This window comes from Callorhinus ursinus, unplaced genomic scaffold, assembly GCF_003265705.2.
Source record: "Callorhinus ursinus isolate GAN/ISIS: 27379988/994484 unplaced genomic scaffold, GSC_fseal_2.0 scaffold18, whole genome shotgun sequence".
Lineage (NCBI taxonomy): Eukaryota > Metazoa > Chordata > Mammalia > Carnivora > Otariidae > Callorhinus > Callorhinus ursinus.
This window is the reverse complement of record NW_027397080.1, coordinates 22,549,435-22,574,783: the sequence shown is the minus strand read 5'-3', so window position 1 is coordinate 22,574,783 and position 25,349 is coordinate 22,549,435. Positions and strand designations below refer to the sequence as shown.

At 43.1% G+C, this 25,349-nt stretch overlaps 1 protein-coding gene across 2 annotated transcripts in view; it reads left to right on the top strand.

Moving 5' to 3' along the window:
* Positions 1-323: 323 nt before the first annotated feature.
* OTUD3 (OTU deubiquitinase 3) overlaps positions 324-25,349 on the top strand; it is a 30,598-nt gene continuing 5,572 nt past the window's right edge. The window contains exons 1-7 of one of the 2 annotated variants that reach the window (XM_025856722.2): positions 324-643; positions 8,510-8,658; positions 13,040-13,152; positions 17,386-17,508; positions 22,558-22,689; positions 23,177-23,273; positions 24,440-24,624. In XM_025856722.2, the coding sequence (XP_025712507.1) occupies positions 423-643; positions 8,510-8,658; positions 13,040-13,152; positions 17,386-17,508; positions 22,558-22,689; positions 23,177-23,273; positions 24,440-24,624 (1,020 nt within the window). In that variant the 5' untranslated portion in view covers positions 324-422. The remainder of the gene's footprint in view (positions 644-8,509; positions 8,659-13,039; positions 13,153-17,385; positions 17,509-22,557; positions 22,690-23,176; positions 23,274-24,439; positions 24,625-25,349) is intronic. The other variant, XM_025856723.2, reaches the window with a different exon arrangement.

The window sequence follows — 25,349 nt, the reverse complement described above, 5'->3', positions numbered from 1 at the left end:
CCCAACTGCAGGCTCATAAGTAGAGTTGAAAGTTTTTGGTTTCCTCTCTTTCCTTACTTTTGTCGCTGCTCTGGTCTCCCACTTTTCAATCTTCCTCCGTTTCTCGCCTCGATCTTTCCCTGCCTCGTTCTTGGCTGCCACCCGCTCCTCACTCAGGGCACCACCCACCGCGGGGGGGGAAGAGCCGAGCCCACAAAGGTGGATGCCCCTCTGGCTCCCCCAGGCGAGCTCTCTATGGTGCCTGCCAACAGAGCCGCGAGGAGGGCGCGGGGCCCGTCACGTGACCCGGGGCCCGGCGCCCGCGCAGGCGCGGTGGCCGCGTCGCCGTCGCCGGGCTCCGTAGCCCGCGCCGCTTCGCCTTCCTGGCACCTGAGACGGCCGCCGGGGGATCCTCTTGCAGCTGCGGGCCGCGCATCGCGGCCATGTCCCGAAAGCAGGCGGCCAAGGGCCGGCCGGGAAGCGGCAGCCGGAAAGCCGAGGCCGAGCGCAAGCGCGACGAGCGGGCGGCGCGCCGGGCCCTGGCCAAGGAGCGGCGGAACCGGCCAGAGTCCGGCGGCGGCGGCGGCTGCGAGGAGGAGTTCGTCAGCTTCGCCAACCAGCTGCAGGCCCTGGGGCTGAAGCTGCGGGAGGTGCCGGGGGACGGGTGAGGCGGGCCGGGGAGCGCGGGAGGTGGTGCCGGGGGACGCACGGGGCATGGCGAGCGACGCCCGCTCTCGTCCACTCATTCATTCAGGCGGCGCCGAGCGCCACCGCTTTCCAGTGCCGGGGGTGGGGGGGGGGGGGGGGTTCCTCCCCTCGCGACGCTCGAGTGATCCCGAATTGTCCTAATGGTGGCAAGAGGCCGCGAGGAAACTATGAAGTGGTCCTAACAGACAGCACTGAAGCAGGTCTCATTTAGATCGGTGCCCAGAAGGCCTCTCTGAAAGGTGACATTTAAGCTGAGACCCGGAGGAATGAGATGGAGCCCGGCCCTCGAAGAGCAGGACAGCACGTAGGGCAGTCAGAATGACGCTGAGACAAGGAGAAAGAGGCGAAGCCCCACTCAGTGTAACACCCTCCCCTTTCGAGTTCTTACTGTTGGGTGTTGTCCTCCTTTCACACTTGGGAAATTAGGTCTTTGAGGGCCTGTTGTTTACTGAACCGAAGGTAACTTCTCTAGTTCTGACTTCTGTGGGCCTCAGTTTCTCCTCTGATGCTTATCCGAGCTTGCTTGGGGCTTAGACTGGAATCCAGGGCCAGCTTTTTTGGGGAACACGAGCTAAATAAGTGGGGTGGGAGGGAGAAAATGGGGAAAGGGAAGGGGATATGGATCCAGAAGCATAGATGACAGAAGCATAAAGAGGAGAGGGAAGGAGAACATTTAGCATCCTCATTGCAGGGGTAGGTCAGGGGGAGTCTGGTTGCCAGGGTGTGTCACTCTGGAGACAGTGTTAATAACAGCCTGGATGCTGTTCTTCCCTTCATTTGAGGGCTCAGAAAGGGCAGAGGGAGGAATAAGATGAAGTTAAAGACCATATAGAATTGCCTTACTAAGCACGGAAAAGAGGGAAGAAAGTGTTTTTTTTGGATTTCACATTACATTGTAGCTTATTGATGGAGACTGTTTATGAACTGGCGCTAATTTATCTATTTTAGTGATGGAAGGGTATACACACATCGTCTTTTCCTACATATGTTCAGTGCTTAGACACTTGGCTTTACAGCTTGGTTACGTTTTACTCACCATCACCTAGCATAGTGCCTAGTACATAGAGGGCATTCAGTGCATTTTTGTTCTATGAATGAATGATAAAAATATCATGGAGGCCAAGTACACCCTCAGCAGAGCCTCTCAAAGGGACGTTTTCTTAGTGGAGTCACTAAGTCACCCTTAAAGACTTGCTTTGCTGTGTCTTGCTTTTAGGCTAGTACTTTGATTTCGTCAACTATGGTTTATTAACTATTCTGGGCCTTACTTATCCTAATCAAACTTACAAGCGCAAGACATTGCTATATAAATTAGAATACTTTACAGTTGAATATTTTACACTGGGATTGAGGTGGAGCTGTTCCTTGCAAATGACTGAATTGCTGTATCTGTTATACTGCACATGGTATTCTCAATGTCACGGTGTCCAGGAAACTGAAGTACTCAACAGAAGTTTGCTTCTGAGCAGGAATTGTAGCACAGGGAACTGTAAAATCTTGAGGGAGCTTTCGTAATGCTATGGGAAACTTTGGGGGTACTACCTCTACTCCACTTTGCCCCCAAGAGAACATAACTTTAGTTAATTCAGCAAACATTGATTGAGCAAGAGCTGGGAATCCATTGATGACTAAGATACTTAAGGAGTTCACAGCCTAGTAAGAGATAAATGAACAAGGGAGCTCAAACATTTTGACCTAGGGACTCCTTTACGCTACTAAAAATTACTGAGTGGGCGCCTGGGTGGCTCAGATGGTTAAGCGTCTGCCTTCGGCTCAGGTCATTATCCCAGGGTCCTGGGATCGAGTCCCGCATCGGGCTCCCTGCTCAGCGGGGAGCCTGCTTCTCCCTCTGCTTCTCTCTCTCTCTCTGTCTCTCATGAATAAATAGATAAAATCTTTTAAAAAAAAATTACTGAGAACTCCAAAGAGCTTTTGTTTATGTGGGTTATAGCTATCAATATTAACTGTATTTGAAAGTAAAACAAAAATTAGAAACACAAGAATACACAAACACACATTCCATGAACTGTCAGAGTGATAACCTTATGTATCAGGTAGGCTCTGGAAATCACTGTATACTTGTGAGAGGGTAAGAGTGCAAAAGGTAAGTAACATCTTAGTTTTGAACTCAGGAATACCCTGAGAGGGTCTCAGAGCTACCTTCCTCTCCCCCCAAATTGGGCCCCACTTTGAGAATGGATGATATAAATAAAGTACAGTTTGGTATATATTTTTTTTTCCTTTTTCATTTATGTGTGAAATTTTTTTTCCTTTAAATTTTTTGTTGTTATGTTAATCACCATATATTACCTCATTTGTCAGTTTGGTATATTTTTAACAGTGACTGATTATAGTACTATTGAGAAGGCAGTGGCCAGCACTCCCTGAAGCGATCAGGGAGGCCTTCTCATTCACTCAGCCAGTTTTCAGTGAAACTTACACTGTACGAGATGCCTCTCAGAGGAGGTCATACTCAGACTGGGTCAATAGGAATATGTCAAGAGAACATTCTAGGCTGAGGAGTAATATAATATATGTAAAGGCACAGGAGCACATTATTTTTGAGAGAGACATGAGTTGTTTTAGACGCAGGAGTATCAGGGTACAAGGGTAGAACACAGGCAGAGGGGCTGCAGGGGCCAGAGGCCAGCTTGACTGGAATGTTTATGTCTCTCCCTTCCCAGGTCCCTATTCTTGATTCTTGAGACAATGTTAGATAAAATGATAATGATAATTCCTTCTGTGTGGGTTCCATGAGGCTCACTCCTTTCTGTTCACACATTCTTTCCCTGGGGACCATGAGATGGGCTGTGGGTCAGCCCTCTAGTATTGTGGCGCTTTTGGATATGATGGGCAGTAGATGGTGTTCCCTGTGTATGTGATGGCTTAGTAGGTATCAACAGATTCTTTATTAATATTTATTGAGTACTCTTGGTGAAATGTAATAAAGTTATGGTAATATTGAAAAGTTGACAGCCTCCACTCTTCTGTCTTTGCATTCTGGTCTGATTACAATATTGAGCAGCCTGACATAGCATCTCGCTATGGAGGCATATTCATTGTAGGCGCTGTGGTACTTGTAGCATCCTGGAACCTCTGGGCGCCTGGGGATGAATTAGCTGGTATCTTCTAATGTAGCCTTTATGTGAGTTGAGTCAATTTAGCATAGATTAATCACGGAGATACTTATGGGGTTTTGTCTTGCATCATGGGCCGCCTTGTATTTGTCATGTTGTCTGGAGGGTGGACCCACAATAAATTAGATTCAATTTCAAAACAAGAAAGAAATATTTTAACCTTGGTATTGTCCTTAAAAACATGATTGGCTATAGTGTGAAAAGAATCTCTAATTGGATTAGGCAGTACAATATTAGCATTTGTCTGAACTGTATCTAGTTGCATCTTACTAAATGTTGCCCTCAATTACATTATTAGTAGTGTTCTACAATTAAAACATTAAAGAATCACTAATTTTAACATTTATCTCTGTGCTAAATACGTTAAATTTTTTTTAAAGATTTTATTTATTTGAGAGAGAGAATGAGATAGAGCGTGAGAGGGGGAGGGTCAGAGGGAGAAGCAGACTCCCTGCTCAGCAGGGAGCCCGATGCGGGACTCGATCCCTGGACTCCAGGATCATGACCTGAGCCGAAGGCAGTCGCTTAACCAACTGAGCCACCCAGGCGCCCTAATTTGTTTTTTAATTTTTATTTTGCTTTTAGAATCCTAGGATTTTGGTGATGGAAGGGTATTCACACATCGCCTTTTGTAATTATCCATTAGTACCTGCATCCCGTGTATAGCAGCTCTGCCTCTAGCTCAGTGGTTTTTAACCTTGCTGGCACACTTAGGGAACTTTGGAAAAAATTCAGTGTCTGGGCCTCTTCTAGATCAGCTATACCAGAATCTTAGGCAGTGGGACCCGGTTACTGAGAACCTTTAAAATGTCCACGGGTGATTCTCACGTGCAGCCATAATCACAAACCACTGAGTTAGAGTCTGTATTCTAGGCTAGTGTTTCTCAAACTTTAGAATGTAGGGGAACCACTTGGAGGACCCAGGTTGCTGCGCTTTAACTCCAGAATGTTTGACTCAGTAGGCCTGGGGTGAGGCCTGAGAATTTTCATTCCAAACAAGTTTTCAAGTTGTTAGGGATCACACTTTGAGAATCAGTGATCTAGACCAGTGCTGGTCCAATAGAAATAAAACAGGAGCCAATATGTAATTTAAAATTTTTCCATTAGCCACATTAAAAAAGTAAAAAGAAACAGGTAAAACTAATTTTAATACATATGTCACTATGTGTTAAAATATTATCATTTTGACATATAATCAATATAAACTTTTTAAGATTTTATTTATTTATTTGACAGAGACAGACACAGCGAGAGAGGGAACACAAGCAGGGGGAGTGGGAGAGGGAGAAGCAGGCTTACCACAGAGCAAGGAGCCCAATGCGGGGCTCGATCCCAGGACCCTGGGATCCTGACCTGAGCCGAAGGCAGACGCTTAACGATTGACCCACCTGGGTGCCCTTCAATATAAACATTTTTAATGAGATATGTTACGTCTTTAAAATACCATTCAAAATCCAGTATCTTACCCTTAACAACACGCCTCAGTTTCGATTAACTACATTTCATGTGCTCAGTAGTCACACGTGGCTATTGGCTACCATTGTGTACAGCACATATGTAGACAATTACTGAGGATTGCCAGTAGATAGAAATTTCCAAGATCTTTAGTTTATAACCTGTTTCCATAGAGCTAAAATTTCCTTTCATTTGCCCTAATCTGTGTCTCTGGAGCTCCCTTGTACAAATACAGCATCCCTTTCACCATGACACATAGTTGGAGGTAGCTCTCATGTCCTCCTGAGCCCGCTGTAGGCTAAGCACTAGTTGTTCATGTTCTTCATTTATATAGTTTAAAGCCACTTCTCATCTGAACATGTCTCTCTTGAAATGAGGTAACCAGAATCATACTTAGTACTCTAGCTGTGGTCTGACCTCAAAGAGGACAAGAGCTGTCCCTCCCCCACCCCCAACCCGCCCTTTCTGCATATTAACTACTATGATTGCAGCCTCGGGGGCCATTCGTTCTTTCAGTGGCCGTTACAATATTGTCTCCTCCTAAACTATTATCGAGCACCCAGAACTCTTACACACTACTTAACGTAATTGCTTATTTTTGTGAACTCAAATGCAAGACCTTACATATATCCTGATAGTGCAGTGGTTCTCACGTGGAGATGATTTTGACGCCCCCAGGGAACATTTGGCGATGTCTGGAGACAGCTTTGCTTGTCCCAACTGACAGGGAGGGAGGCGGTGGGGGTGCCACTGGCATCTAGTAGGTAGAGGCCGAGGATGCTCCTAAACATCCTACGGTGTGCTGGACAGCCCCCACGACAAAGAATCATCCCCAAATGTCAATAGTATGGGTGTTGAGAAGCCTTGCTGTAGTGTACTGGGTGGGGGTGTGGGCTCAGGAAACCGTTGGGATCCCCTAGAGGGCCTTTGGGCACTGGTAGCATTGTTCTCGTGGGTATCACGAGTGTTCTTGCTCGCCTCCCTGAGGCTGCCCCATACGCTAAGGGTGTAGTGTTCACTTTTCCTGTGTCACTCTCTTGTTACTCCGTCAGAAAAGAAAGTGATTTGTCTATCTTGATTTTTCATTTTGCCTACTTATTTTTAGTAAGCTCAAGGAGAGTTTGGTAAACATAGACAAATGTATTAAAATACGTTTAACAGTTACTCCTAATTCCACTCTCTAGGGATAACTAGGGCTAACCTTTTGGTGCCTGGGTTTGACTCCTGGGCCCACCATCTACTGGTTTTGTGACCGTGGGTAAGTTACCCAAGGAGGATAGTAATAGGACCTGTCCCATAGAGTTGTAAGGACTCGTCCCATAGAGTTGTAAGGACTAAACACATCTAATACATCTAAAGTGTTTAGAACAGTCTGTGGCACATCGTAAGAGCTATGTAAGTGATGGTTTCAGTGTTTGCATACATTTGTGTGTGTTTCGTGTCTGTATATATGGGGGAGATGGACATGGTCAAGTTCATGCAGCACACATAGTTTCATCCCTGTTTTTTGGCTTATATGGAGAACATTTGCCCGTGTTACTGAAAGTTCTTAGAAAGCACATTACTTTCTGCAGAATATCATGAATTTAATGTAAAATAACTAAATACATAATTTTGTGCTAAATCATACCTCTTTTTTTTTTTTAAAGATTTTATTTATTTTAGAGAGAGAGGGAGAGCGAGAGAGCACGTGTGCCCACAAACAGGGGTAGGGAGGAGGGACAAGCAGACTCTGTGCTGAGCACAGAGCCCAACGTGGGGCTTGATCCCACGACCCTGAGATCATGACCTCAGCCGACATCAAGAGTCGGGTGCGCAACCGGCTGAGCCACCCAGGCACCCCCAAATCACACCTCTTAAACTAGATTCAAGAGTAGACTGACTAGTGGTGGCAGGTACTAAGGCTTTAATGAAGTTTGAGAGAAAAGCTTAAAATTGAGACCATCTTACCCATTAGCTTACTTTTTTTTTCCTGTGGGTGAAAAAAGATGGCTATTGTTATATTTTAGCAAAAGACACCTCATTGTGGTATATAGAAATGTGGTATTCCAGTTGGTTCTAGAATCTTGCCCCAAACTGATGCATAGTTTCTTGGTTTCTAGTTTATAGAATCTGCATTCTTTAAATTGTCCTTCCCCTTTGCAAAAAAAAAAAGCATACATCCTTATATGTTTGAAGAGATTTCTGCCTTCTCCATAACTTTCTGTTGAAAACTCACTTTTCTGAGTTGGAAACAAAAAACCTCTTTCTCCTGCACATTTAGGTCTGAAGTTCTGGAAGTGATGAGTTTATATTTTGCAATGAGTTTATTCTTCATTTGGGAGAGTGAAGAGTTTGGTGTGAAACTGGGCAACTGTTGGGCTTCAGAATGGCTTATTGCCTTAGTTTTAAGGATACTGGATGGTGTTTTTCTTCTTTCAGTTTCCATGTGTCTGGGCTTTGTGTTTGTGATACATACAGTTTGGAATTTTAGAAGCCTTTGAGGGGTTTCCAAGGAAAGATAGCTCTTAAAGTTTATTAATAGCATTTTAATTTGAGAAACAAAAAATGGTGTTTAAAGTTTCCATTTGGCAGGAATAACAATGGCATTGCGGCTCCGTGGGTGGGAGGAGGGGAGCCAAGGAGGGAGAGTGTCATTGCAGAGCGCAACTATGTGTTGTACACGGGCTTTCCTGCTCACGGTCTTCTCCACTACGTTTGTAGGACTCAAACAGGATGTAGAGTTCAATTGCTTGTATTAGGCGCTTGACAAATTGCTATCTTTTGGGTACTCTTTGTTAGATGAATGATTAGTTAGCTGGGCAGCTGTAGCGGAGCTGGTTTCAGAAAAGAGGGAGTAGATACGATTTATTACTTTGGAAGGTGCTCTGGAAATCATAGTCCTTAGGTGTGGAATGGCCTATAATGTCTGGACCCTGTCTTCAGGTGGTTACCGTATCACCACCTCCATTGAAGCAGCTGAGGCCTGGGGAGTTTATTGTCTTTCCTGAGTCAGCCAGCTGCTAAGTGGGGAATGAGATCCCAGTTTGTTGCCTCTCAAGAAGGTGATGTGGTTGAATGCCTGCCCTAGTGCTCTCCCCACAGTGTTTGGGAAGAATCCTGGACTGTCAGAGTTGAGGCTTTATCTCAACAGGAACAATTTCCATGGGTGACCTAGCACGAAGCATCATTGTTTCAGATGAACTAAGTTCATTTTTAAAAGGTCTTGACCAACATTTTTGTTTTGATAGCAATTGCCTGTTCAGAGCACTTGGTGATCAGTTGGAGGGACACTCACGAAATCATCTCAAGCACCGACAAGAGACAGTGGATTACATGATAAAGCAGCGGGAAGATTTTGAACCCTTTGTAGAAGATGACATTCCTTTTGAGAAACATGGTAGGTTCACCGTGGGACACTGGATCCTCCAGGAGTAATGCATTGGGTAATTAAATCCATCAGCATTCCCCACCCTCTCAGTCAGGGGTTTGATTACATAAATTATGGCATTCATTCATTTATTCAACAAATATTTGTCTGCTCTGTAATAGGCAGCAAGCTAGGCAGTTGGGAATCAATAGGTTTAGGTGTCTGTACCCTTAATAAAAATGATGATGTTAATTAACCTGAAAAGCTATTTATGACTTCTTATTCAGTGGGGGGGTAGAAGGAGCCTATAAAAAATATATATAGACTGATCTTCGTTTTGAAAGGTATACACACACAGAAACACACTAGGAAAAGTGGGTAGGTACTAACATTTTATGGTTGGTAATTCTTGGCTCTGCTTATTTTTCAGAAACCACTTAGACTTTCAACAACTTGGAGATATAATAACACCAATATATAGGGTTTTTGGTAAAGATTAAATTAGATAATACAATTAAATAAGTTTTTAATAAATGTCAGCCATCTGGGGATGATGGGACTATGACAATTTTAAATGATCTTCTGTGTATTTTTCTGATTTTCAAAATGATCACGTATTGCTTTTATAATCGGAAAAAGCAGTAGTCATTTTAATTCCTCACCAGAAACCCAAACACAACCACTTTTCTTTGAGGCAAGTCAGTTAGTGATTTAAATTAGCTCAACTCTAGTAAGAAAGTACATATGAGCTTTTTTTCCTGAGGAGCAGAGGGAGAGGGAGAAGCAGATTCCCTGCTGAGTGCAGAGCCTGACACAGGACTCCATCCCAGGACCCCGAGATCATGACCTGAGCTGAAATCAGGAGTTGGACGCTTAACTGACCGAACCACCCAGGAGCCCTAGTACATTTGAGCTTTTAAACTTTAAGGTTCGGGGCACCTGGATGGCTCAGTCGGTTAAGTATCTGCCTTCAGCTCAGGTTGTGATCTCAGGGTTATGAGATAGAGCCCTGCCCTGCATCGGGGAATCCCGGCTCAGCAGGGTGTCTGCTTCTCCCTCTGTCTCTTCCCCTGTTCGTGCTCGCTCTCTCCCTCTCACATAAATAAATACAATCTAAAGATAAATAAGTAAGTAAGTAAATGAACTTTTAAGGATCTACTAAACGAGGTGTTGATCCATTTGTATTTTGCAACTAACGTTTTCATCACAGGGCTCACATAATACCCTTATTAAGAAAGACAGAATCTTTCTGGGTTGTAGAGAACTAATTCTGGAAACCATGTCAAGAATGGACGGACAGAGACTGAGGTGGAGGATGAGTTAGAAGGCTCTCCACATTGGCCGGATGAAACAATAAGAGAGTCTCCGCCAGCTACTGGGGGCAATGGGACCAAGACACCATTTGGTATTATAATTGACAGGCCTCATTGGAGGAGGGGAGGAGGGGAGGAGGAGACAGAGGTGATTCTGAGGGTTCTGGAGAATGGCTAGGGAGCTGTATCCTTACACCCTCCATCAAGATAGGGGGCAGCAGGAGGAAGACCTTTGGGAGGAGACTATTCATGACCCCAAAGCCTTTCTCATTCCTCACTAGGAAAGGACTCATTCCCACCAGGAAAGGACTCATTCATTAGGCACCAGCAGCAAAGGGACACAGCAGCAAACCATCCCTCCCCCCATGAGTAGTTGACACCAGTCACTGAGTTCTGATGGTTCCTCTCCCTGGCTCACTTTTTGTCTAGCAGATACCAAGTTACTAGATGGTCAGCTGTTTACAAGTGTGGGTCTATGGGGCAAGTTTTGTAGTTTAGCGCTATATAAAATGAATTGTGTCATTTGTCCAATTAAAATATCATTTTGGATGAAGAGAGTTTTCAGTTTGTGACTGGAGATTCTGCTGTGAATAGCTGCAGTGGAGGTCACGTGGTCGATTTGGGGGTGTGGCAGGACAAGGGACTCAAGCCTGCAGTCGCTAGCGTGATGGTCCCTGTAGATGTACGACAGGAGGGTGTGTGTTTTTTTTTTTTTTTTAGAGATTTTATTTATTTATTTGACAGAGACACAGTGAGAGAGGGAACAGAAGCAGTGGGAGTGGGAAAGGGAGAAGCAGGCTTCCCGCCGAGCAGGGAGCCTGATGTGGGGCTCGATCCCAGGACCTGGGATCATGACCTGAGCCGAAGGCAGACGCTTAACGACTGAGCCACCCAGGCGCCCCTGGAGGGTGTGTTTTTGAAATGCCACTGTGTTTGCCTGAAGGTTGGTTGGTGCTCTGTAAGAAATTGAGCATCAGAGGTGTGAGAGGTGGCTCTGACTGCCATAGTGGAATGAAAGGAAACCTCATGAGAAGTCTCCACATTCCATTTGCAGGTCACTGGAAGACTAGACTTACTACATTTATCACTCTTCTAGTTAATGTGTTTTTAATGCCTGTCTGCCTTTTTACGGTCACTGGAAGACTAGACTTACTACATTTATCACTCTTCTAGTTAATGTGTTTTTAATGCCTGTCTGCCTTTTTACACCATGAGATTCTTGAGGGCAAGGACTGGGGTTGTTCCCCAAGGTGGCACTGTCTGGCACGTGGTAGGCACTCGGAAGACATTTGTTAAGTGAATAAATAAATGGCTCACTTAACTCTTTAGGGCCTAGTTACCCTGGTGTACGGCTGTGTTGTTGAGGATTGTTCCTTTCCTTTAGACTCTGGCTTCTCCAACTATACAGAGACCTGAATATGCTCAGTGCCTTCTCCCCCTCTCTCCTCATGCCCAGTCTTTTTTTAAGTCTTGTCACTTCTACCTTAATGCTTTTTTCTTTCACTGCTCCTCCCTCATAAAATCAAGTCTCGGTGGCCATTTGCTTAGATTCCTTCGATACTTTTTGGACTGATTCGATCGCCTCCTGACCCCTTGAGTGTGTCTTTCACGTTGCAGCCAGAGTGGTGATTTAAATGCACATCTAAAACCTTTTTCCCCTATCTAAAACCTGTTGGCAGCTCCCCATGGACCTGAGGATAAAGTCTAAACTCTTCAGCTCTTGTTACTTCTCTCCCGTCCCCTCCCCCCGGCTCTCAGCTGTCCCGAGTTCCTGCCATACTGTGCAGTGCGCACGCTCATCCACTCTCTCACCTCTGCTTGGAATGTCATCGTTCTTCTTCTGTCTGTCTCCTGCTCACCCTTTGGGAGTCAGTGCAGTTGTCTCAGCTGAGAAACTTGTTTGATACACCTTACTTCCCCCTCCCACTACCAGACTGAGTTGTGGTCCCGATCTGGAGTCAGCCAAATGACAGGGTTTGAGGTCACAGTCTTCCACAAGACTCTCTTCTGATACGAACTGCAGATTGGGGGTTTCCCAGAACCACTCTCAGTTTCGATAATTTGTTAGGACTCAGAACTCACTGAAGGTTGTTATACTCACAGCTATAATTTATTACAAGAAAAGGATATGGATCAAAATTAGCCAAGGGGTAGAGTCTGGGAAGGTTACACAATCACAGAATATTGTCAGCCAGGGAGCTCACGGACTTCTGTGTTTGGATTATTGGGGCTTTATTATGTAGATATTATTGATTGATTGCCTAAGTGGTTACACTCAGTATCCAGCTCCCAATTCCCCAGGTCTTCTAACATCACGTGGCCAGAGAGGCCCATCATGCATCACCTCATTAGCATAAACTGTCAAGTGTGGCCAAGGGGCTCATCATCCTTTCACCTGGGAAATTTCAGGGGTTTAGAGGTTATTACCCAGGAACCAGGGACCAAAGGCCAAGTTCTTTATTGTACATCCCTTTCCTGAAGCACTTATGCATCAGTAGTGCCTGTTTTCTTGTTGTTTGCCCCCCACTGGTTGTAGACTCCTTGAACTCAAACTGTGACCGGCTGCGTAATGGAGTGGCCAAGAGCCGGATCTTGGAGTCAGGCTGCCTGGGATGCAATCTCAGCTCTGCTGTGTACTAGCTCTGTGACCTTGGGCACAGTTATAAACTACTCTGTGCCTTGGGTTCCTTATCTATAAGATGGTGTTGCATGATGATATCTCTTTCAGGGAGTTTTGAGGATTAAAAGTAATAACACAGAAGTGAGTAGAGCTGTGCTTAACACCTAATAACACTCGTTAATGCAAACTGAAGGTTACTCTGGTTATCGTCCAGTCTCTTACAGAGTTAGGCACATAGGAAGCAGTCAGTATTTAATGAAGGAAAAAATGACTCCTTTATGAATGATTGGTACTCTTCTGAGTAGCAGTCGACATACTGTTCAACCAACTGAATTCCTAGTTCTGACAGCTAATGGACTTCTCAGATATGTCCTTCTGTTTCTTATCATTTGGAACTAAGCAAATACCAAAGCATGTTTGCCCTTGGATTTTTCCATTCTAAAGAGTTCATTTTTCTTTCTCTCCTGTTTCTGTGCAGTGGCCAGTTTGGCAAAGCCTGGCACCTTTGCTGGTAATGATGCAATCGTAGCCTTTGCAAGAAATCATCAATTGAATGTGGTGATTCATCAACTTAATGCCCCTTTGTGGCAGGTAGGTCACCTACTGAGGGACTTCTCTTAAGCTCTTATTTATAAATTAGCATTGGGAGTGTCTGGAGATGGTGATTTTGAACCATACAGGGTCACTTGGACTGCAGGCCTAACCACAGACGGGAAGCTGCTGGTGGCTTGGAATTAAACCCTGTGCTATGTACATAGGGAGTCTGAAGTATAAGTCAAGAGAGCTTTAGAAGGTTAACAGTATTATTTATTGTTTAGCAAGGTGATGGTGATGCAGGAGGGCACTTGTGATGACTACTGGGTATCCTGCAGAAGTGTTCAATCACTACATTGTACACCTGAATCTAATATTACACTGTTTGTTAACTAACTTGACTTTAAATAAAAACTAAAAAATATATATATTATTTAGCAGTCAGATAACTGGGTTATTTGAGGGCAGAGAGCCTAACATGGAAATACTTTAGATAACACTGTAGAAAATAGTAAAGCGGGAATTTAGAGGATTAGTGCCTACAAATTCTGGTTGGAGGTGTGCCTATCCCATGTGTATGTTTTGTTTTTTTTTTTTACGTGGAGGGTGACAAAAACCAAATGCACTTAGTAAGCATTGCTAAAAAGTGTGTTCTGAACAGCAAAATGTATTTCATGGCCTAGGATGGTCAAGCTCTGTTCTGTGCTCTGCCCAGCCACACAGAATGGTTTTAGTGCTTTTTCTATGGCAAATAAGATTTTATGACACATGTTCAGGATGGTCCCCAAACCCCTCTCATGAAGTACCTGTCCATTCACCTGTTTTCGCCCTTCTTTACCTTTGGTATCCTAAATTAACCTCATCTTCCCCGAACAGTCCATCAAACCAAACATTCTGGAGTATGGAAAGCCACAGGTCGGGGCCGGGGGGGGAGTCTCTAGGCTGCCACCCCTCTTACCCTTCGTCCTTGCATTCACAGTGCTGCTTTTCCTGTTGTGACTCAGCTCCTGAAGCTGTGCATAGGATTTCTATTAGTCCTCTCTTCCTCCCATCACTTCCCCATTTCTAAGTTTTTTTTTTAATTAGCTAAGACATGCTAGAAAAATTTGAAAGTTCAGAAAAGCCCGTAAAAGCAAATAAAAATCACCTAGAGTCACATCACTCAGAGATTATTACTGTTAACATGTGAGTGTGTATCCCCGGCATTCGTATACCGTTAGTTGAAGCTGGAAAGAGACGTATCACAGTGGTTTCATACCACTGTGTTTTGAAGCACATCTGCGCACATGAAGATGCATCCATGTGCATGTGTACACACACTTACATCTCTATTATTATTTTCATAAAGGCAACGATGACCTTTTTTCCTCATTTTTTAAATATACCACCTGCACATATATATTCCTTTGTAAGTTGTTTATTTCTAGCCTTTGCTCATTAAAAATAAAGTTTATAGAGACAATTTACATAGAGCAAAATTCACCCTTCTCTAATGTATACTTCTGTGTGTTTTGACAAACACAGTCATGTCACTACCACCACCGTCAACATACAGACTATTTCCATGACTCCAAAAAGTCACCTCATGCCCCTCTGCAGTCACAGCTCCGTCTCCGCATCCCTCGCTTCTTGTAACCGCTAATATCATTTATCTCTTACAGTTTTCCCTTTTCAGAATGTCCTATAAATGGAAGTATATAGTCTTCTGCGTCTGTCATAATATCCTTTAACGAAATTCTCTTACAACAGAATAAATGAGATACTCATGGGTTGGTGCAAGGTGCAGGGACAGGAGGGGACAGTGACTGTATGTGTTGTGTTTTGGGGCATTCTTGTCAGGTGGACGGACACCAGGGAATGCGCTCATATTTTCTGAGACTCTCTCTTTGTAGGGATGGTCTTAGGGCCAAGAATACTGATTACTGCTTCTGTTGTCCCAGTTTGTTGTCATTAAAGTTTTACTGTTTAGCAGAAGTCATCAAGATCATTTGAATATATAGCATTATGACCCTATTCTTGAAGGAAAATACTCCGTGCCAACTTAGTAACTACGGCCTGCCTTTTCCTCCACTGATAACTGTTTTTTTACAGATTTTATTTATTTATTTGAGAGAGAAAGAGAGAGTATGAATGTGTGTGTGGAGGGGAGGAGCAGAGGGAGAGGGACAAGCAGACTCCGCACTGAGTGCAGAGGCTCGATTCCACGACCCTGAGATTATGACCTGAGCTGAAATCAAGAGTCGGGGGCTTAACTGACTGTGCCACCCAAGCGCCCTGATAACTGTTTTTAAAGTTTTTTGATTATCTAGGTAGTTGTGGAAGATAATTCTGCATAGTTAGATTTTTTTTTGCAGATTTTTTTTTTTAAGATTTTATTTATTTGAGAGAAAGAGAGAGAGAGAGAGCATGAGGGGGGGGAGGGTCAGAGGGAAAAGCAGACTCCCCGCCGAGCAGGGAGCCCGATATCGGACTCGATCCGGGGACTCCAGGATCTTGACCTGAGCTGAAGGCAGTCGCTTAACTGCCTGAGCCACCCAGGCGCCCCTGTAAATACATTTCTGTAGTGTTTTTTTTATGGATTGCTAAACACTGAACATATATGTTTTTAAAATAAATGTATTTGCTATATAATGAAACTATGCACTGGATCTCCTCCATCTTCCCACTCCCTTTTGAAACATCTTATAAAATTTAAGAATTGAAACTGCATTGGTTGCTACTGTCTGGGGTAAGAGCTCTTGCATGAATAATGAATGAGTAGACTTGTACTCACAGCATGGAGATCCTGAAACCTGTATTTTTTTTTTTCCTGGTTACAAATGGAGTATGTGCTTCTGTGAACAGTGTAGACATGCGTAGGGTAGAAAATGAAAGTCCTCTGTCATCTCTTTCCCCGTGAACATCACAGTTAACAATTTGGTGACTACTCCAGTTATTTTTTCCTATTCATTATGTGTATAGAGTACTATTTAAATATGCACATGCTTTAGGGATAATGTCATTCAAAGATTCTAATCAACTAGTTTCCTTTTCTACTACTCTTCCTGGGAGATAAATGGTATTTGCTCTATTATGGGTCAAAACCAGACTCTCTGTATTTTGAGACCTAAGTTCTCCACCTGGAGGAAATTTCCATGGTTCTGACCTCTAGACTTGTGTGGTTCCTGCTTGTTCCATGGGTTTTGCTGTGTTTTAGACCAGTTTGAATTAATGGCAGTATCTTACTACCTATGACTTTCAGTAAAAACAAGAAGGAGGTGCTGATGTTTTGGAGTTTTAACAAAGAAATAGTTGCTGGGCTTTTTCAGGGACAGATTCAGAATTACTTAGAGGAGTTTCTGTGGAGGTGGTGGTTTCTTGGGGGCATACCCAGGCCAGCCCTTAGGGCTTCTGTATGGCACGGCTCCAGGGAACACCATTCTTGTCAGGCTGTGCTCTGTGGGTACCATTCGCATAGACTGCCTTGGGAGCAGTGCCTTCAGCATTGGGCACCGTGGTAGTACTGCTTGAATGTATCTCATTTTGTTTTGAAATTGGTATAACTGGGCTATTTTTGAGTTTGTTCTTGTTAATGTTCCTTAGTATGCGGTTGATGGAAAATGCTATTTTTAACGATGGGTGGATTTACTGTGAAGCTAATAAAGCATGAATGTCCGGTCCCTCATTTTTATAGTCCCCTTTCAAGGTCTTGGGAGGGGTTCTAGCAATTTAATATTGTAATTTTGTATTCTTTTTCTCAAAGAGGGCCCCAGGTTGTTTGAGCTTCAAGCTGAACAAATCTGTCTCTGCCCCTGGGCCTTCCACCCCGGAAAGGGCCTGTGCATGGAGGGGCTGAGGGGTGCAGATGCCTCTGAAACGTAAGCTGCTTTAACTTCCTCGTAAATCTGCTCCAGCTTTTGACTATGTTTTTTCATGTGAATAGATTTCCATATAGTTACATGTTAAGCATATTGAAGCCTACGTAACATGGGTGGGAGAAAGAGAATTCAGAAGTTGCCTAAGCATTTTTTTTAGAGAAAGTCTTTCCTTTTCCTTTATTTTTTTCCCACAAATTAAATCAGAGGCTAAAAACACAGGGCCCAGAGTCCAGGTGTGTAGCACCAAATCTCTCATTGCAGCAGATACTTGTCAGATACCTATTCTTCTGGCCCAGCCCTCTGGCACATCCAGGCCCGTCCCAAATTTGTGTCTGCTGACTGGGCTTCCTGGACAAGCCAGGGGGCATCCCCTTCCCGCAGTTGACACCACCCAGATCCTCTCTGGCATCTGTCTCCCCTTCTTTTGCTGCAGATTCGTGGCACGGAGAAGAGCAGTGTGAGGGAGTTACACATCGCATATCGGTGTGGAGAGCACTATGACAGCGTTCGGAGGCTCAATGACAACTCAGAAGCCCCCGCACACCTCCAGACGGATGTGAGTGAGGCCCCTGTTTCTTCTTTGTTCTCAGTCCTGGAGGGACTGGGTCAAGAGCTGTATGTATGCCCTGGAGCTAAAAACCAGTGATTTTTTTTTTTTTAAGAAAAAGATTTTATTTATGTATTTGAGAGAGAGAGAGAGAGTGAGAGCGTGAGTGTTGGGGAGGGGCAGAGGGAGAGGGAGAGAGAATCTAAAGCAGACTCTGCGCTGAGTGTGGAGCCTGACCTGGGGCTCGATCCTTTGACCCTGAGATCACGACCTGAGCTGAAACCAAGAGTCCGACACTCAACCGACTGAGCCATGCAGGCACTCCCAAAACCGGTGATGTTTTTATGGAAAGTTGTCTTTAAGAATCTGTGGGCTTGGGACGCCTGGGTGGCTCAGTCGTTGAGCGTCTGCCTCCGGCTCAGGTCATGGTCCCAGGGTCCTGGGATCGAGCCCCGCGTCGGGCTCCCTGCTCCGCGGGAAGTCTGCTTCTCCCTCTCCCACTCCCCCTGCTTGTGTTCCCTCTCTCGCTGTGTCTCTCTCTGTCAAATAAATAAAATCGTAAAAAAAAAAAAAAAAAGAATCTGTGGGCTTGATTTTTAGTTTTTTTTTTTTTTAGCCTCAGTGAGAGCAATAGATAAAATTGCTTGTCATTCTTTTGCTCTTCCTAATAGCTGATGACTGTGATTACATGAATAGAATTTATATAAAATTCTGAAATTATTTCTGTGTTTTAAAATTAATCCGTGCTTCTTATCTGAAGTTTGGAAAGTATAGAAAAAGGGAAGAAAATAAAAAGTGTACAAAGTCAACCACACGGATGCAATTTTTGTTACTGTTTTGGTGCTTATCTAGCAGTGTTTCCCGCTTTGTTCAGTTAACATTATTTAATGAGCCTGTTCTCACTTTATTACAAGCTTTCTTTGTAATTTTAAAAAATAAAGTGAAATTGCTCTTCCAACCTGTTCCCCTGCCTGAATGCAACCAGTATTATCGGTGTGTCATAAAATCTCCTTGAGGTATTTCCCACATCGAGCGTGTGTGTGTGTGTGTGTGTGTGTGTGTGTGTGTGTGTGTGCGCGCGCGCGTGCGTGCTGTGTGTATTCCGCTTTTGCTGTATTTACCCACTCTGCCCCCGGTGTAGCATCCTGCGCACACTGTTTCGTACTGTGCTTTTCATGTTGTTCGCAGCTTGGAGTCTCACTCATAGCGGTCCATAAGGCCACGTAGTGTTCTGCCTGGTGGATGCACTGTAGTGTGTTTGACCAGTCTCTCTGCTGGCCTTTGAGGCGCTTTTCATGCTTTTGCTCTTAGAAACAACATGTGGTGCCTTATATATACATCTCACACTTGTGTGAGTGCATCTGTGGGATAGATTCCTAGAAAGTCCTTCCTGCATCAAAGGACGTGTGTGTTTACAATCGTGACAGGTATTGCCAAACTGCTGTCTCTGAGGCTTCACTGGTTTGCACTCCTGCTCTAGGCACGTGTGTCTTCCTGCGTCGTTGCTGGCTCGGCGTGGCGCCCACATTCTCCAACCTTTGTCAGTGCCGTGGGAAAAATTGTTTTCTTAACAGTTTTAATTTGTGGTTCTCTTAGTAGTGAGTTTATGCATCTTTTCCTGGGTTTACGACCTACTTGTATTTCCTTTTTTTGTGAGCTGTATTCATTTTCTTTGCCCCCCTTTTTTTTTTTTTTTTTTTTTTTTTTTATGTGATTTTTCGGGACCCTTTACATATTAGGGAAATTAGCCCCTGTTGGTGGTGGGATCTGGCAGTTTTTTTTTCACAGTCTGTCCATTTGTCTTTATTCTTTCCCCAACAGTCTTTGCTGTGGTGGAGTTTTAGATTTTTATGAGGTTAAGTTTATCAAGTTTTTTTACATGTCTTCTGGGCTTTGGGTCATAATTAGGAAGGTCTTTCATATCTGAGGTTAAAAAGAATTCTCCCATACTTTATTTTAGCACTTTTGTGGTTTCATTTTTTCAAAGAAAATTAAATCTTGTCTCTCTTTGGAATTTATATTCCTATAAATGTGTGAGAGTATGGATCCAACTTTATATTCTTCCTTGTGGTTACCTAGTTGTACCCAAACCATTTATTTATTATGTATCTCTTCTCCACTGGTTTAAAATGCCACTTGTTTGGCATATAAAATTCCTGTATGTATTTGGGTCTATTTCTAGATGTTGGTTCTATTTCACTGGTTTCTCTGTTCATGCGTTAATGTGTTCGTTGTTTTGATTAAGAGTATATTTTAAAATCTGGTAGAATTTTCACTTATTACTTTTCTTTCTTTATAATTTCCTGCATATTCTTGATTTTTTTGTTTTATGTATGAATATTAGAATAAGGTTGTCAAGTTAAAAAGAAGTCCTCTTGATTTTCTTTTTATCGGATCTCATTAAATGAATAGATTAACTTCAGGAAAAAGTGATATCTTTATGGCATTGAGTCTTTCTGGCCAAGAATCTGATAAGCTTTTTTTTTTTCTTTTCTGTTTAATTGACTTTTTTGGTGATCCTCAGGAGCATTTCCTGCATGTAGATCTTGCCCATTTTTTGCAGAGTTTATTCTTAGGTGTTTTGTGTTTTTGTTTCTATTGTAAGGAAAGGATATTTCTTTTCTTTATATTTCCTAGCTGGTTGTCATTTGTATATATGAGACTTGTTAACACAATGTTAATTATGTGCACACCTAGCTATCCTGCAGAATTTTGTCTTTTTTTAAAGTTCAGGTAAAATTCATGTAACATAAAATTAACCATTTTAAAGTTTTTTTTTTTTTTTTTTTTTTTTTAAGTAGGCTAAGTAGGGCTCCATACCCAGCATGGAGCCCAATGCAGGGCTTGAACTCAGGATCCTGAGATCAAGACCTGAGCTGAGATCAAGAGTTGGACCCTTAACCAGCTGAGCCACCCAGGCGCCCCCAAATTAACCATTTTGAAATGTACAATTTAGTGCCACTGATACACCCACAAAGCTGTGCAGCTCCTTCCTCCATCCAGTTCCAAAACATTTGCCTCACCCCAAAAGGAAACCACGTGCCCATGGAGTAGTCATTCCCCATTCCTTTTCTCCCTCGGCCACCACCAATCTGCTTTATGTCTGTGTGGATTTACTGGTTCTGGACTTTTTATGTAAGTGGGGTCATACTGTATGTGGGCTTTTGTGACCGGCTTTTGTCACTTAGCATCATGTTTTCAAGGTTTGTCCGTGTTGTGGCAGGTGTCCATACGTCACACCTAAGACTGAATAATATTCCATCGTGTGGTTAGAGCCCATTCACTTACCCCTTCCTCTGTTGATAGGCTTTTGGGTTATTTCCACTTTACAGCCTTGTGAATAGTGCTGCTGTGAATATTTGTGTATAGTATTTGAGTCCCTGTCTTCAGTCTTTCAGATACATACCCAGGAGTAGAATTGCTTGGTCCTGCTTCCTGAGGAACGGCCACACTCTTTCCACAGCAGCTGCGCCCTCTGGCCACGCTCTCAGCAGTGCATTCAGGGTTCACTTTCTCCACACTCTTACCAACACTTGTTATCTTTCCTTCTTTCTCTTTTAAATTATGGCCATCTTACTAGGTATGAAATGCTATCTCATGGTTTTGATTTTCATTTCTGTAGTGATTAATGATGTTGAGCATCTTTTCATGTGTTTGTTGGCCATTTGTATGTCTTTGGAGAAATGTCTGCTCAAGTCCTTTGCCCATGTTTTAACTGTGGTATTTATGCTTTTCTTGTTGAATTATAAGAGGTCTTTATATATTTTGGGTACTAGATTCTTGTAAGTATACGATTTGCTAGAATTCTTTTTGTCTGTGGTAGTTTTTTGGTTCTCTCGTTTTTTTTTTTTTTTTTCCAGGTATAGAATTATATCATCTGCAAATAGTGGTAATCTTTCTTCTTCCTTTTCAATTTCATACTTCTATTTTTTTGGGGGGGGAGGGCTAATTGCGTTGGCCATTACCTCCAAAACATTGTTAAGTAATAATGGTAGTGAACATGTTTATTGAGCTCCTTTAATGGAAATGAAGCATCATTGTATGGATTTACCATGGTTATTCAACCATACATACACTGTGAAACCTTCAGGTTTCCAGTTACTCACCACTATTAGTAGTGTTGTGAGCACTTTTACATAAATCCTTTCCATAGTTGACATTATTTGATATTTATTTCCTTTGGATACATTTTAAAGACTTGATACACGTTGCCAAGTTGTTCGGGTATAATTTTATAATAGATCCCTTTGTATTGTAAGGAATGGACTGCACACTGCTGGATTCCACTTATGCTTTTACATGCAATCAAGTAGGAATTTGTCCTTGCCTATTTCCCATCTCCCTGTGTTAGTAGGAAGTGAAGAGAGAAGGTGATTGAGCAGCCATAAAGGGATGATTTTAGCTATTCTGAAAAAAGTTTAGGTCTGAAAGTCCTCGTGGATACCAAGTGAACTGCTCTTTGTGTTTTTAGGATTTGGATTGCCAGGTTTCCTTGCATGTGGTGGTATGCACGTGGTTAGGTGAGGTCAGATGAGGTTAGATGAGTCACGCTCATCTGTGACTGTCCAGCTGGGACGGGAACTTCAGCACACCAAAGCTTGCTGATGATCAGACAGGGCCTAGGGACCCAGATAAGGGATATATATATGAATGTTTCTTCAAGACAACTTGTCCTGCTGCGGAAGCTCATCAGGGAGGCTTCTGTGACGATGCTCCCAGCTCCAGAAATCAACTGAGACAAATATGTGCTGTCCAAGACAGAAGCGTTCATTGCCAGAATGTTGGCATCTGGGAACTATGCAGGAGCTCTCATGCCATTCTTACTGAACAGTTCATCCTATATCTTGGGCCTTTCTTTTTAGGACTTCTGTTGTGGTTCTGGAATCTCCGTGTCTTTGATGAAATTTAGCCTAGTCAGTGCTGTTCCCTTAAGATTGCTTCTGGAATCTTTCCCCCATATATATATGAATGATTTTGAGATTAGAATGTCTTCCTGTGTTGAAGATTCTGAACCTAATTTGTGTGTTCCATGATTATTACTCTTTATATTTCCTTTAGTTTCAGATGCTTCATCAAGATGCATCAAATAAAAGGGAAAAGATCAAGACGAAGAGCGTTGACTTTGAGGATGACCTGAGAGATGAAGTAGAAGATGCTGTCCAGAAAGTTGGCAATGCAACTGGATGTTCAGTGAGTATTTCTGTCCTGTGGTAATAACGGTGCATGAGCAAGCATTGCAGGGCCGAGTTTACCTGCCAGTTTCGTAGGCCCAGTCTAGGATGCCCACACCTGATGGGCCAAACAAGGTTCGTGATGTTTGTGGTTCATTAGATTGAGTGAGAAGACCTAATGAGAGTTATTTATTCATTTTTCTCTTGTTTGCTAGACTACCCAGTACTGCTCAAAATCCTAAGGAAGCATGTGGGTTTTTTGTTTTTGTTTTTCTGACTAGCATTTACACTAGTAAAAGTGCAGTTGTATAAAGGAATTCATTTATATTAAGTGGTTATTTCAGGTAACCAGCCTTAGTGAAAATTAAGACATTTTCTAAATGGAAAAGATCTTGAAACCATGCCCTAACTCTCACCATTACCGCTTCTTGTGTATCAGGTTGTTGACATAGAGGTAGGTAGAAGAGTATACCCAGTCTTGAAGTGTTCCTTTGTTTCTTGGATAGGATTTTAATTTGATAGTCCAGAACCTGGAAGCTGAAAATTATAATATTGAATCTGCAATAATTGCCATGCTTCAGATGAACCAGGGGAAAAGAAATAGTAAGTCCATGATTGATATTTATATGCTTTCAGAATGGTTGTATTGGTGATTTTCCAAATGTTTATTTTTCATCAAGGCACAGGTAGTGATTATACTGTCATCTATCACTTTCTGCATGCGGGCATGTTTTACAAGGCCCTAGCCCTGCCTTGGGGAGAAAGATAATCTGGAGTCGAGGGGGGCAGAGGGGAGACAGATGAGGAAACTGGTATAATTATATGTGCTAGTGTCGGGGAGTACAAGGCACTGGGGGGACACAGGGAAAGGCCAACCTAAGCTGGTCTTGGAGGGATGGAGAGTGTCAGGGAAGACTTTATTCTTTTCGAAAGAAGAATCCCTTATAAAACCAAAATGTTAACTGAAGTAGAATAGAGAGAGAAATAACTGAGTTTTCTAATGGATATACGTAGATGGCTAGCATCCATCAACTGGTGATAAATTAGAATATTTTTTACTTGACCTGGGTTTAATTCTGTGACTCCGAAGATGGAAAACAAGATATAGAGTCTTACTGTTTTCACAAGTTACTTTTATTTAAAATGATTTCAATACATATTGACAGATATGTGCCAGATACCGTTTCCAGCATTCCAGTTTTCCATGTGTTTGGGTATTTTCTTATCTTCTTTATCTATTTGCTGTACTTTCTCAGAAAGCTGTGAGTAACTTGGTCTTTGTGACGTTGAAACAGCACCGTCCAGGGTCCGTGCCATCCAGTATAGTGTGTACTTGACGCGCGTGCCTAAGTGAGAGTAAGGAACTGAAGTTTAACTTTTATTTAATTTTAGTTACTTTTAATTTAAATGGCTACGTGTGGCCCGTGGCTGCTGTATTGGGCAGTTCAGGTTTGGGGCCTGTTTCCTTTCTGGGTTTTGGGTGCAAATGAAAGATTTCCTCCTAAAAATACGTGTTAAAAAGTGGCTTAGTAAAACACTCTGCAGGTGGGAAGCCAATGATTAGGCTGATCAGCAGGTTATTTTTAAATTTATTTTCCAGGTATTACCAGTTATTTCCTCCCTTGTGTGCCCCACTGTATTGACTTGATACTAGAATTTTGCTTCAAGGAAACTTGCTCTCCGTATGACAGGTGATTTTGGAGTTATGCATTGTTAGGTTGCATAACTGTCTTAGGTTCTCAATTTTAATAAAATCCTTTCTTTGGAAGATGCAGAGGAGAACCTTGAGTCCAGCGGCCGAAGTCTGAAGCAGTGTGGCCCTGTATGGGAGGAGGACGGCAGTGGCACCAGACTCTTTGGAAATCAGGGCTTACACGAAGGCAGAACTGAAAACAATAAAGAGCGGGTCAGCCCTAGTGAAGAAAATAAAGCAAATAAAAACCAGCTCCCAAAGGTACGAAAGATGGGCTCGCAAGGGCAAGTGGTGGGCGGCTGTGCTTCAGTGGCAGGGGTGGGAACTTGGAGCTCATTTTAGAGCGTCATTGTTTTCTGATGTTTTTAAAGTAGTTATTGTAGAAAATACAGAGAGTGCGTAAGGGGATATCAAGAAGTAGACTGAGAACCTTGCTTGTCCAGTTTTCTATGTGTCAGTGTCCACACAGGCCGCCTCCCTTTCCTGCCGTGTTACTGTGTATCCAGGTGTTTCCATGTTGTTGTTATTTTTTTAAATATTTATTTATTTATTTATTTGACAGAGAGAGAGAGAGACAGGGAGAGAGGGAACACGAGCAGGGGGAGTGGGAGAGGGAGAAGCAGGCTTCCCGCCGAGCAGGGAGCCCGATGTGGGACTCGATCCCAGGACCCTGGGATCACGACCTGAGCCGAAGGCAGACGCTTAACGACTGAGCCATCCAGGCGCCCCTGGGTGTTTCCATGTTAATCCGTGTTATAAAATCCCCATAAATGCCATCATCTTCGTTGAAAAACTTTGTGTGTAAATCTTTGTGTTTTGCATTATTATTATTATTATTATTTTTTTTATGTGTGTGTGTGGCTAGAGTCACAGTAAAGGGTATGGATATTTGAATCTTTTTAAGGCTTTTTCGTAAATTGTCAAATGCTTCCCGGAGGGGTTGTCTGTCTCCCTCCCTGCCTCTGACTCCTGCAAGTAGTATATGA